The 12595-nt window shown below is 49.5% G+C and overlaps 1 protein-coding gene across 1 annotated transcript in view; it reads right to left on the bottom strand.

The window, feature by feature from the left end:
- The window catches only part of LOC102045590 (collagen alpha-1(VII) chain-like), a 104828-nt gene that overhangs the window by 91806 nt on the left and 427 nt on the right, over positions 1-12595 (bottom strand). Inside the window, 5 exon segments of the mRNA XM_031061892.1 lie at positions 262-278; positions 979-1072; positions 1938-2097; positions 3537-3720; positions 5843-5976. Of these exon segments, the coding sequence (XP_030917752.1) occupies positions 262-278; positions 979-1072; positions 1938-2097; positions 3537-3720; positions 5843-5912 (525 nt within the window). The 5' untranslated portion in view covers positions 5913-5976.

Raw genomic sequence — 12595 nt, 5'->3', positions numbered from 1 at the left:
CCATGGGGCAGGGCAGGCTTTAGAAAGGGGGAGCAACATGCTGGGCTTTGAGTTTGACTCCAATTTTGGGTTGTGCTGCCAAGGAAAAGGAGGGGACAGGAATGGAGGCTCCAGCTGGATAGGGGAAGCAGAGGAAGCCTCTTCCACCAGGGAAAAGAGGTGAGGATTTCTCCAGAGGTGTCATAGAGATGTCTCAGTGCTGGTAATGGGCTGAGGGGTGGGGGAAAGGAACAGGGCAGGATCTGGCCTTGTCGTTCCCACTGGGTACAGAGACATTCCTGTGCCGAGCAGGCAACAGGATTTTGGGAGGCTGTTTGAAAATTCCAAGGTTGAACCAAAGAAAGGGGGAACAACCCACCCACCAAACCAATCCTTCCCCAATTTCACCTCGCATTGGTTCAAACTGACCTGGTTGCTCTTTGTATTGAAACCCCACCACCGTTCCTGTCGTTCCCTGAGATATTTGGGGAAGGAAAGGACTTGGTTGGTGGAATTTCACTCTTGGGGATGGGGGCAGCAGTGGAACCTTTCCTCGCTCATGGAATTATTCTGAGGGACATTTTTGAGTCAATCTCTGAGTCCCATTAAGAGAGAACTTCAGAAGCAAAATAATTTTCAATTGTTTTTTCCCTAAATGTCACATCAAAACATTTTGACTTTTATGGAACCATTTATTGAGCCCCTTCTGAATTCACAAGCGGCTTTGACAGATACAAAGCCACAGATTTTCACCGAATAAACCAGTTTTTGACAACAACAACAAAAATATCCAAGAACACAACAATTTTCCTGGGCTTGCAGTGGTTTCCAAAGGCTGAGCCTGGGGATGGGAGTGGTTTTTAGGAAGAGGGTGTTGTAAATCAGGAGTATTCCCCGGGAAGAAGAACAAGGGTTGTTCACACAGGAGAAGAACCAGGGTTGGTCACAGAGGAGAAGAACGAGGGTTGGTGTCACAGAGGATTTGGTGGCCACACATACCCACAGCAAACAGTGTCACCCCCCCGTCATGCAGGATCCCGGCTCCCTCTTCCATGGAATCGCTGGATTTCCCATCCGTGATCAGAACCACCACCTGCAAGGGTTGGGATGACAGCCAGGGAAGAAACGGGCCCAACGTCAGGAGGTCAGGGTGGGAGCTGTGGGGTTTTGCATCCCTGAAATCCCTCCCTTGGAATGAAATCCTTCAAAAACCCAACACCTGTGAGGAAGCTCCCACGGAATCATTGCCATGAGCTGCTCCCCGTGAGGATCTTTTCTCTGCAGGGCCCCCCTGCCCTTGTGTCTCATCTCTGCTTGGGGCAGGAACTCCAGGAGGAAATTCCTGCCAGCACTGGGAGAGGATTCATCCCTACAAATCCTCACGAGCAGCTCCCAAGGGAGGACTAGGTTTGGGTTGGATACTAGGAAAGAATTCTTCCCTGTGGAGAGGGACAACTCGCAAGATCATGGAGTGACCGGACAAAGTGGGAATGGCTTCCCACTGCCAGAGGGCAGGGATGGGCGGGATATTGGGAAGGAATTCCTGGCTGGGGTGGAATTCCCAGAGAAGCTGCAGCTGTTCCTGGATGCCTGGAAGTGTCCAAGGCTTGTAGGGATGAATTCTCTCCCAGTGCTGGCAGGAATTTCCTCCTGGAGTTCCTTTCCCAAGCAGAGAATGAGACACAAGGGCAGGAGGGCCCTGCAGAGAAGATCCTCAGGGGAGCAGCTCTGCTCCTTCCCAGCTCATGGGAATGATTCCATGGGAGCTTCCTCAGCCCTGGAAGTGCCCAAGGCCAGGTTGGATGGGGTTTAGAGCAGCCTGGCATGGTGGAAGGTGTCCCTGCCCATGGCAGAGAGGTGGCACTGGATGGGCTTTGCTTTGCCTTCCAACCCAAACCATTCCAGAATTCTGGGATGACCCAGCTGCTCCCTGGACAACACCCCAGGTGCTCACCCACCTTTGCTGCCTCCTCTGTCAGGGTGTCCTGGTGGGCCAAGGCCTGAGCTGCAAAAGCCAGGGCTGAGCCTGTTTGGAGGCTGCTGCCTTTGGAGGAGAGGTCCTGAGCTGCATCCAGCCTTTCTCTGATGGTCACGTAATCTGTGAGCTCCACGCTCATCCTGGGAATGGGAGATGGGGGAATGAAGAGCAAGGGGTGCGCTGAAAATGGCCATAACCAGCAGTGATGTTGACATTTAGTTTCTTTCCAGTTGCCCAGAGCAGCTGTGGCTGCCCCTGGATCCCTGGAATTGTCCTAGGCCAGGCTGGATGGAGCTTGGAGGAGCCTGGGATAGGGGAAGGTGTCCCTGCCCATGAAAGCTGGAATGAAATGGTCTTTAAGGTCCCTTCCCACCCAAACCATTCCATGGATTCAACTCATGCCAAGAAGTTCTCCTCACAGTGGTCAGGGGAGTGCAGAGAACAAGCTCCAGACCCTGGTACCACAACCCAGGACCTAAAACTTGGAATTTGAGTGTTAAACCCACCCTTCCTGCCCTGAACTGGGAATTTGGGTGTTAAACCCATCCTTCCTGCCCTGAACTGGGAATTTGAGTGTTAAACTCATCTTTCCTGCCCTGAATTTTGAATTTGAGTGTTAAATCCACCTTTCCTGCCCTGAACCTAGAATTTGAGTGCTAAATCCATCCTTCCTGCCCTGAACTGGGAATTTGAGTGTCAAACCCATCCTTCCTGCCCTGAACTGGGAATTTGAATGTTAAACCCATCCTTCCTGCCCTGAACTAGGAATTTGAGTGCTAAACCTACCCTTCCTGCCCTGAACTCAGAATTTGAGCGTTAAACTCATCTTTCCTGCCCTGAATTTTGAATTTGAGTGTTAAATCCACCTTTCCTGCCCTGAACCTAGAATTTGAGTGCTAAATCCATCCTTCCTGCCCTGAACTCAGAATTTGAGTGTTAAATCCACCTTTCCTGCCCTGAACTAGGAATTTGAGTGCTAAATCCACCTTTCCTGCCCTGAACCTAGAATTTGAGTGCTAAATCCATCCTTCCTGCCCTGAACTGGGAATTTGAGTGTTAAACTCATCTTTCCTGCCCTGAATTTTGAATTTGAGTGTTAAATCCACCTTTCCTGCCCTGAACCTAGAATTTGAGTGCTAAATCCATCCTTCCTGCCCTGAACTCAGAATTTGAGTGTTAAATCCACCTTTCCTGCCCTGAACTAGGAATTTGAGTGCTAAATCCACCTTTCCTGCCCTGAACCTAGAATTTGAGTGCTAAATCCATCCTTCCTGCCCTGAACTGGGAATTTGAGTGTCAAACCCATCCTTCCTGCCCTGAACTGGGAATTTGAATGTTAAACCCATCCTTCCTGCCCTGAACTGGGAATTTGAGTGTCAAACCCATCCTTCATGCCCTGAACTGGGAATTTGAATGTTAAACCCATCCTTCCTGCCCTGAAAGAATTCCCTGCAGCCAAGCACCTCTGGATGACTCTGCTGAGGGTCCAGCTCTTGCTCAGAGGTTCCCCAGAGCTGCGGGAGCTCTTCACCCACGAGCTGGATCCCAGGAGAGGCTGGAGGAGGAGGGTCAGACCCACCTGGGTGTCTCCCCATACAGAGCCAGGCCCAGCTGGACTCCTCCTGTTCCCGTCTCTGTGCTCTCGAAGGATCTGGCCACGCTCCCGATGAAATCCTGGAGCAGCTGGGAGCTCTCCTTCCCTGTGCTTCCCTCCGAGTGCCCCACCAGGAACAGGACCTTGGCCACCTCTGCTGTCCTGCAGGCTGCGGGACAAGAGGGACAGGGAGTGAGGGACACCCCCAGAGCCACCCGAATTCCCAGGACACCGAGAGGAAGGAGTGCTTCCCTTCCACATGTTCAGGTGCTTCCCAGAGTGTTGCGCTCTCCTTAATTTCCTCCTAATTCTTCATTCGGATGTTCTGACCCAGGAGAAGCTTCTCATCCAGAGGTGCCCCATCCTGGGAAGTCTCCAAGGCCAGGAAAACCTGGGACAGCGGAAAGTCTCTGTCCATGGCAGAGCTTCCACCATCCATCCTGATTTTTGGGAGTCTTCCTCACCCCACCCTCATTTGCATCCGGGGATAATGAGGAGGAAAACAACAAATATGGGATTCCAAAGGGTGGGATGGTGCCCTTTTCCCTATAAGTGTGACAATCCCAGCTCACTCTGGGGGCTTTCCTTTTTATTTCTTTTTTTTTTGTCAAAAATTTCCCAAAACCTCGGAATTCCTGCTTGGATCATGCAGCCGGAGCTGTCATGGGAAATGTGGGATGCTAAAGATATTTGGATTGGTACCTTCTGGAGGAAATCCCACCCTGGACAGCTGTGTCAATCACAGGGGGATAGGATGGGAGTTGGAATTTTCCATGAACATCCCGTTCCATCCATCACGGCTTTGCCAGAGACATCTCCAAAAGTTGATTTATTGCCCCACTCCCAGCCCAGAATTAAACACCACTGGAGTTAATTGATGGACAGCAGCTTAATCAAGCTAATTTCCGAGCTGATGCTGAAGATTCCATTAACTCCTTGTTGAATTTAACGGATTTAGATGGATCTGCACCTCCAAACCTGGGGGTTGTTGGAAAAAGGAGGATCCCACCCAGCCTGGGACAATCCTGGGAGCTCTGGATTCACTCTGGGGGATGCTCCCAAGGATCTCCCCCTCTGAGACCAAAAAATACATCCATGAGGCTCTTCCCTGAAACTCCTTCTCCTCCTGCTTTTTGGATGCAGCCCCTCGTCCCCAAAAGCTCTTTGTGGGCCTGCATGGAGCTGGGGAGGTGAATCCTTGTGCCATCCCAAACTCCCTAAAAACCAGGAGAAGGATTCAAGGCTTCCTTGAGGATTTTCCTCTCCCATTTCCCGTGTGGTGGCTGGAACTAGGTATTGGAATTCAGAGGGGATTTGTTTTCCCTTTCTCCCCACTTTCCTCTGGAGCAGAGGCAGGACGCTGAGCAGAGTCCTGATTGCTCCATGAATCCCAGAGCAGGAACTCAGGCCATGAATTCAAGCCTGAATTCAATCCCAGATTCAGGCCTGAAATCAATCCCAGAGCAGGAATTCAGCCTTGAATTCAATCCCAGATTCAGGCCTGAATTCAATCCCAGAGCAGGAATTCAGCCCTGAATTCAATCCCAGATTCAGGCCTGAATTCAATCCCAGAGCAGGAATTCAGCCCTGAATTCAATCCCAGATTCAGGCCCTGAATTCAGTCCCAGAGCAGGAACTCAGGCCATGAATTCAGGCCTGAATTCAATCCCAGATTCAGGCCCTGAATTCAATTCCAGAGCAGGAACTCAGGCCATGAATTCAATCCCAGATTCAGGCCTGAATTCAATCCCAGAGCAGGAACTCAGGCATGAATTCAGGCCATGAATTCAATCCCAGATTCAGGCCTGAATTCAGTCCCAGAGCAGGAATTCAGTCCCTGAATTCAATCCCAGATTCAGGCCTGAATTCAATCCCAGAGCAGGAACTCAGGCCATGAATTCAGGCCATGAATTCAATCCCAGATTCAGGCCCTGAATTCAATCCCAGAGCAGGAATTCGGGCCCTGAATTCCTCTGAGGATCTTCTCTGCAGGGCCCCCCTGCCCTTGTGTCCCATCCTGCTTGGGGCAGGAATTCCGGGAGGCAATTCCTGCCAGCACGGGGAGAGGATTCATCTCTACAAGCCCTGAATTCCTTTCGAGGTGCTCTGTTATCCACACCATCCCAACCCAACAGAGTCCTGAGCAGGAATTAAAGGCACCACAGCTCCACCCTGACAGATCCATGTGCGGATCCAGGAAAATCTGCTTGGGAAACGGATTTTAGTCCTGCAAAATGTCCCAAATGCTGCACCCGTGGTGACCCAGGTGTCACTTGTCACTTGTCACTCACCTTCATGAGCAGCCCCAGCTCGGAAGGGCCCCGTGGCCAGCGCCAGGACAAGGATCTGGGCACACAACATTTCCCTTGGGAAGCAGCTCCTGGGAATTCCTGGGAGCCAGCGCGGAGCCTGGAGAGCCCCTCACCTGCAGGGGGAAAGAGGTTGGAGCTGGGGCCACCTGAGAGTGACGCTCCCACCCACGCTCAGTGCCAGGAAAAGCTTTTCTCCAGCTGAAAAGGCTCCTCCTGGCTTGGAAAATTGGGATTCAAATCCATAAATCCTGAAATTCCTTAATTTCTTTGCTAATTCTGAGATTTCATCTTTGCCCCCCCCACCCTTACCCAACATCCGCCTGAGACAATGAAGCCCAAATGGGAATATTGGTGGTGGGATAAAAGGAGGACAAACTTCCCACTTCAATTAATCCAGGAGAAACGGCCTGGAAAATCAGGAATCAGCTGCATCCAACCCTGATCTCCAGGCTCCTAAATCCAGGATGAACTTCCTTGAGGAGCCAGCTCACCACGCCAGAGGAATCTGGAATTTTGGTTATTGCTGGTGGTTTAATGACTCCCCAGAACTGCTGCAGAATTCCTGTGACATTCCATGGAAAACAGAGAATTCTCCCTGTGGAACAGAAGTGGTGCTGCCAAAAAGGAATTTTTATTCTTTTTTAATGGGCAATCAAATGTTGTTTTCCTGCTCTGAGCCTCACCTGCTCCCAGGGAATTGTGGACAACTTCCAAGGTGGAAATTATGGATTCAGGGAAAAAATAAATCTCAATGGCTTCATCCACCTTCACTCTTTTCCAGGGATTTCATTCCAATTAACACCAGGAATTAATGAGAATAAGGAGTCTCTCTTAGATTTCTGTGACAAGGAATGTTCCAGGAGTTTGGGATGGAGGATTTCAGCTTGGGAGCATCCAGAGGAAAAGCAGGAAATGTCATTCCCAGGACCTGGTGAGTCCTGGGAATGACATCCAGGCCCTCCTCTCCTTTTTCCTGCTCCATGATGACTCCCCACAAATCAGATTTTCACATTAAAAACACATTTATAATCCAAATTTAGAGGCTTTTCCAAGCAGAAAATTCCAGCCGACTGTTTCTTGGGAAGATCACCTCCAGGCAGAACCTTCCTCCCTCTCCAAGAAGCACAATTTGAGGGAAAAAAATGTTGGATTTGCCAGTGCAGCTGCTGCAAACAGCAAGGGAGGGGTTTGGTGCCCTGAGCTCCAATTCCTGCAAGAAATCCCAGGAGAGGAGGGAAGATTTGGGGCGGGTGACTCCAAAGGGGAATTTTGTTGGGAATCACCGCTCATCAGATGGATTCATGGAACAAAGAATGGGATATCTGCAGTTTTGTCACCCTGCTGCCACGTGGGGCATCCAAGGGGTGACGTTTGTTCATCTGCTCTCCCTTAAAAAAGGTGGAATGGGATTGCACGTTCTCAAATAGGGAATATCTCCAGGGAAGCAGGATCCATGGCCAAGGAGAGGTGGGGGATTTGTGGGAAAATCGTTGGGTTTGAAGGAGGTGGGGGTTAAAAAAAAAGGGGGAAAAAAGGGTTGGAAAGTGATGGATGAAGAGATGGAGTGCCTGGCTGGCAGCCAGGACTGCGCCGCTCCGGTTCCTCCAGCTGGAACTTTTCCAGGTTATTCACATTTCCAAGTGCCCCTGAGGGGAACAGGAGCTGGGACAAAGGAAACAAAGATCCCAAAGGTTCTGCATCCCCTGGTCTCGGGTCTCTGCTGCTCAGAGTGACCCCGAGATGTGTCAGAAAGTCTCTTTTCCCAGCCCGGCAGTCGAAGAAGGAGTTGGAGCTTTTCATTTCTCGGTCTCAAGGTTGTTCATTGTTTCTTATCTATAAAATTCTTTCTCCTGGCCTGCTGAGGTCTGTCCAGCAGGTGAGACAACAATTTATTTTGACCTTAAACAAATTTGTTTTTCATATATGCCAGCCTGTGAGCAAAGCTGGGTCAAAATCAGTAAATAGTTGTCAGCAAGTATTATTTAAAAATCAAACATTTGGGTTTACTCTTTCTCAAACCAAAACTGTTTAAGAACATAAGTATCTGAATTTTTATATTAAAAGCATGTTTCAAGTGGAAATGAAAAAAATATTTTATATTGCATATTTTTACACCACTATCCCCCCAAAAAATTGGAAATATGAGACTTCAGCTGAAGAGAGGTTTTAGACATGCCTTTCCTCACCCATTGAGAAGTGGCTCAGATAAGATGTCTGATGGCAGGTGCAGCACATCCTGCCCTGGATGATGATGAATTAACTTTCTGTGCTCCCCTGCTCCTCCCAAAACATTGCTTCTCATCACTAGGCAGAAAAACACTGTATGGACATCTACAACAGCAGCACTACCTGAGAGCCAAACATAAAAATAACTACATTTGCTCAGGGCTGATGGGGACATACAATATCTACCAGATCATGCATGGAGCCACACACTGTGAAAAGGAAACAGACTGAGTGTGCTGCATGATTGCTGCCTCCAGCTTTGCTTTTGCTGGAATAAGGACATGGAAGGAGGCAGCAAGGAGAATTTGGGCAAATCGGAATTCCCCAGTTCCCATCTCCTGACCCAACGCCCCATCCATGGCCAGGTAGGAATTGGATGGGCTTTAGAGTCCTTTCCAACACAACCCCTGAGTGATTCCCTGATTTCGGGGCAATGGGAATGGGAGAGGCGGAACCAGAGGCACCCCCTGCCCAGTCAGGAGGAGATCCCTCAATCCCTGAGCTGGAGCCAAGGATCTGAACCCGAATCTCTGGCTTTTCCCATTAATGTAATTATTCATTCCACGGGAAGGTGAGGCCTGAGGTGAGAACATCCCAGAGCTTCGGCACCACCTGCAGATCACAAATCTCAAAGAGTCACACTCCATCCATCCATCTGTCCATCCGTCCGTCCGTCCATCCGTCCCCTACTCCCCCAGGTTTTCCCACTCCCAGACAAGCCATGCTTGGGATAACTGAGTGAACCCAAAAAGGACCAAGTGACACCCAAAAACCCAATGATCCCCAAAATGACCAAATGACACCCTAAAAGGATCAAATGACGTCCAAAAACCCAGTGATCACCAAAATGACCAAATGACACCCAAAAAGGATCAAATGACGTCCAAAAACCCAGTGATCACCAAAATGATCAAATGACACCCAAAAATCCAGTGATACTAAAATTCCAGTGATCTCCAAAAATCCAGTAGCACCCAAAAAGGTCCAAATGATGCCCATAAATCCAGTGATCCCAAAAATGACCAAATGACACCCAAAAATCCAGTGATCCCAAAATTCTAGTGACACCCAGCAAGGACCAAATGATGCCCAAAACCCCATAATTCCAGTGTCACCCAGAAAGAATAAAATGATGCCCAAAAAGCCAGTGATTCTAAAATTCCAGTGATCCCCAAAATGACCAAATGAGACCCAAAAAGAAGCAAACAACATCCAAAAGCCTAGTGATCCTAAAAACCCAGGGGTCCCAAAAATCCAGTAACACCCAGAAAGGACCCAGTGACAACCAAAAATCCGGTGATCCCAAAATTCCAGTGACACCCAAAAAGGACCAAGTGACACCCAAAAATCCAGGGATCCCAAACATGAAGTGGCACCCAAAAAGGACCAAATGACACCCAAAAATCCAGTGACACCCAGAAAAGACCAAATGACACCCAAAAACCCAATGATCCCAAAATTCCAGTGATCCCAAAAAAGGATCAAATGACACCCACAAACCCAGTGATCCCAAAAATCCAGCAACACCCAAAAAGGACCAAATGACACCCAAAAACCCAATGATCCCAAAATTCCAGTGATCCCAAAAAACGACCAAATGACACCCAAAAACCCAGTGATCCCAAAATTCCAGCAACACCCAAAAACGACCAAATGACACCCAAAAACCCAGTGATCCCAAAATTCCAGTGATTCCAAAAAAGGACCAAGTGACACCCGAAAATCCAGGGATCCCAAACATGAAGTGGTACCCAAAAAGGACCAAATGACACCCAAAAACCCAGTGATCCCAGAAGTCCAGCAACACCCAAAAATGACTGAATGACACCCAAAATTCCAGTGATCCCAAAAAACGACCAAATGACACCCAAAACCCCAGTGATCCCAAAAGTCCAGTGATCCCAAAAAAGGACCAAGTGACACCCGAAAATCCAGGGATCCCCACCCAAAAATCCAGTGATCCCCAAAACCCAGCGATCCCAAAAATCCAGTAACACCCAAAAAGGACCAAATGACACCCAAAAATCCAGTGATCCCCAAAACCCAGCGATCCCAAAAATCCAGTAACACCCAAAAAGGACCAAATGACACCCAAAAATCCAGTGATCCCCAAAACCCAGCGATCCCAAAAATCCAGTAACACCCAAAAAGGACCAAATGACACCCAAAAATCCAGCAACACCCAAAAACGACTGAATGACACCCAAAATTCCAGTGATCCCAAAAAACGACCAAATGACATACAAAAACCCAGTGATCCCAAGAATCCAGTAACACCCAAAAAGGACCAAATGACGACCAAAAATCCAGTGATCCCAAAATTCCAGTGATCCCAAAAAGGACAAAATGACACCCAAAAGAGCCAGGACATGTCCCCATATCCCTGTGCCAACGCTCCAAACAGAACCTCCAGCCCTTCCCAAGGATCCTTGGAGCTGCAAGAAAATTGGGAAGCCCCAACATTCCCCGTCCCCTTCCTGGTGCAGTGACCACGGGAAGCAATTCCTGCAAATTCCACCCCAAACCACAAAGAGCCTCAAGGCCTTCTGAGACATTCCAGGAATCTTCTCCTGGTGGTCGATTTCCTCCTCTCCCTGGAATGAAAACCATTTCCCTGCAATTCCTGATTGCGGCAGAATTCCCGTTATTTTGGGGCCACAATGGAGAGCAGCCAAAAACCAAAAATTGTGAATTAAGACCAAATTTGTGGAACATCATTCCAGAATCTTCTCCTGGTGGTCGATTTCCTCCTCTCCCTGGAATGAAAACCATTTCCCTTGCAATTCCTGATTGCAGCAGAATTCCCATTATTTTGGGGCCACAATGAAGAGCAGCCAAAAAAAAAAATTAAAAATTGTGAATCAAAATGAAATTTGTGGAACGTCATTCCAGAATCCACAGGGAATTGGGAGTGGATCTCAGTCCCCACCACCACTGGTGCTCCTGGGGCAGGAAAAGCTGGATTGGGAAAGGGGCAAATCCGCAGCTGGATGTGGATTCTGAATCCATTGCCACGATCAAACCTGCGGCAGGAAAGGAGAATTCCACCCTGGAATTTGGGAGTTCCCCAGCCAGGAATGGCCCCAGATCAACCCTTCCCACTGCTTCTCCCAAAATATCCGTTTTGTTGGAATTACAACCATTCCCAGGGGATTTGCTCCGTTGCTGTCCCAGCTTTGATCCAGGACTTGCTTCACACAGAACAAGGGAGATCAGAGGGAAAATCCATCTCCTCATCCTACTGGTGGGAACTTTTCTGGGATCAGATCCTGCCCACTCCATGCTCAGACCCCCTGGATGCATCAAAGGAGCAACAGGAATTGGATTCTTCCCAGAAACACCTCAAAAAACCCCAAAACAAATCCATGGGAGCTCTGGCGATGCCGACAGAGCTCAAGGAGCATTTGGGGCAACGCTCTCAGGAACATGGTGGGATTTTGGGATTTGGGATTGAGCGGCACTTTGGTGACCCCTTCCAACCCTGGGTATTCCATGATGCTCGGGAATCTCCTTCCCAAGCTCTCCCTGAGCCACGTCCCACCGGGGCAGGTCAAAAATCATCCCAAAATCCCAGTTCCAGACAGGTTTGGGGCACCTCGGGCCCTTTGGGGCAGCACCAAGGGATTGAAAACCATGGATTTTCACCAAGGGGTTCCAATTGTGCAGCAAGGGGGAAGAGGGGCTGCTTCTGCTTCCTCGTCATCCTCATCCTCCCCACCAATGGCTGCTGCCTCCTCATCATCTTCATCCTCCTCATCCTCCCCATTGGGAGCTGCCAATCTCTTCTTCCTCCCCAGTCTCCCCATGTGGTGCTTCCTCATCCACAGCTGCTTCCTTCTCATCCTCCTCTTCCTCCCCTTTGGAAGCTGCTGCTCCTCATCCTCCTCTTCCTCCTCATCTTGAGCTGCTGCCTCCTCATCCTCCTCCTCCCTCCTCATTAGCTGGAATTGCTGCCTCCTTATCTTCCTCATCCTCCCCTTTGGAAGCTGCTGCTCCTCATCCTCATTTTCCTCATCTGGAACTGCTGCTGCCTCCTCATCCTCGGGAATTCCTGCCTCCTTATCTTCCTCATCCTCCCCTTTGGAAGCTGCTACTCCTCATGCTCCTCTTCCTCCTCATTTTCCTCATCTGGGACTGCTGCCTCCTCATCTTCATCTTCCCCCATCAGGAGCTGCTGCTTCCTCATCCTCCTCCTCATTCTCCTCATCGGGAATTGCTGCCTCCTTATCTTCCTCATCCCTTTGGAAGCTGCTGCCTCCTCATCCTCCTCATCTTCTTCATCCTCCCCCCTGGGAGCTGCCGCCGCCTCCTCATCCTCCTAATCCTTCTCATCTGGAGCTGCTCCCTCCTCATCATCCTCATCTTCCCCCATCAGAACCCTGCCTCCTCATCCTCCTCTTCCTCAGGAGCTGCTGCCTCCTCATCCTCCTCATCTTCCCCCATCAGAACCCTGCCTCCTCATCCTCCTCTTCCTCCCCCATCAGGAGATGCTGCCTCCTCATCCTC

Source organism: Geospiza fortis, unplaced genomic scaffold (assembly GCF_000277835.1).
Source record: "Geospiza fortis unplaced genomic scaffold, GeoFor_1.0 scaffold61, whole genome shotgun sequence".
Taxonomy (NCBI): Eukaryota; Metazoa; Chordata; class Aves; order Passeriformes; family Thraupidae; genus Geospiza; species Geospiza fortis.
The sequence above is the reverse complement of the archived record's forward strand: the minus strand, read 5'-3'. Positions and strand labels throughout refer to the sequence as shown.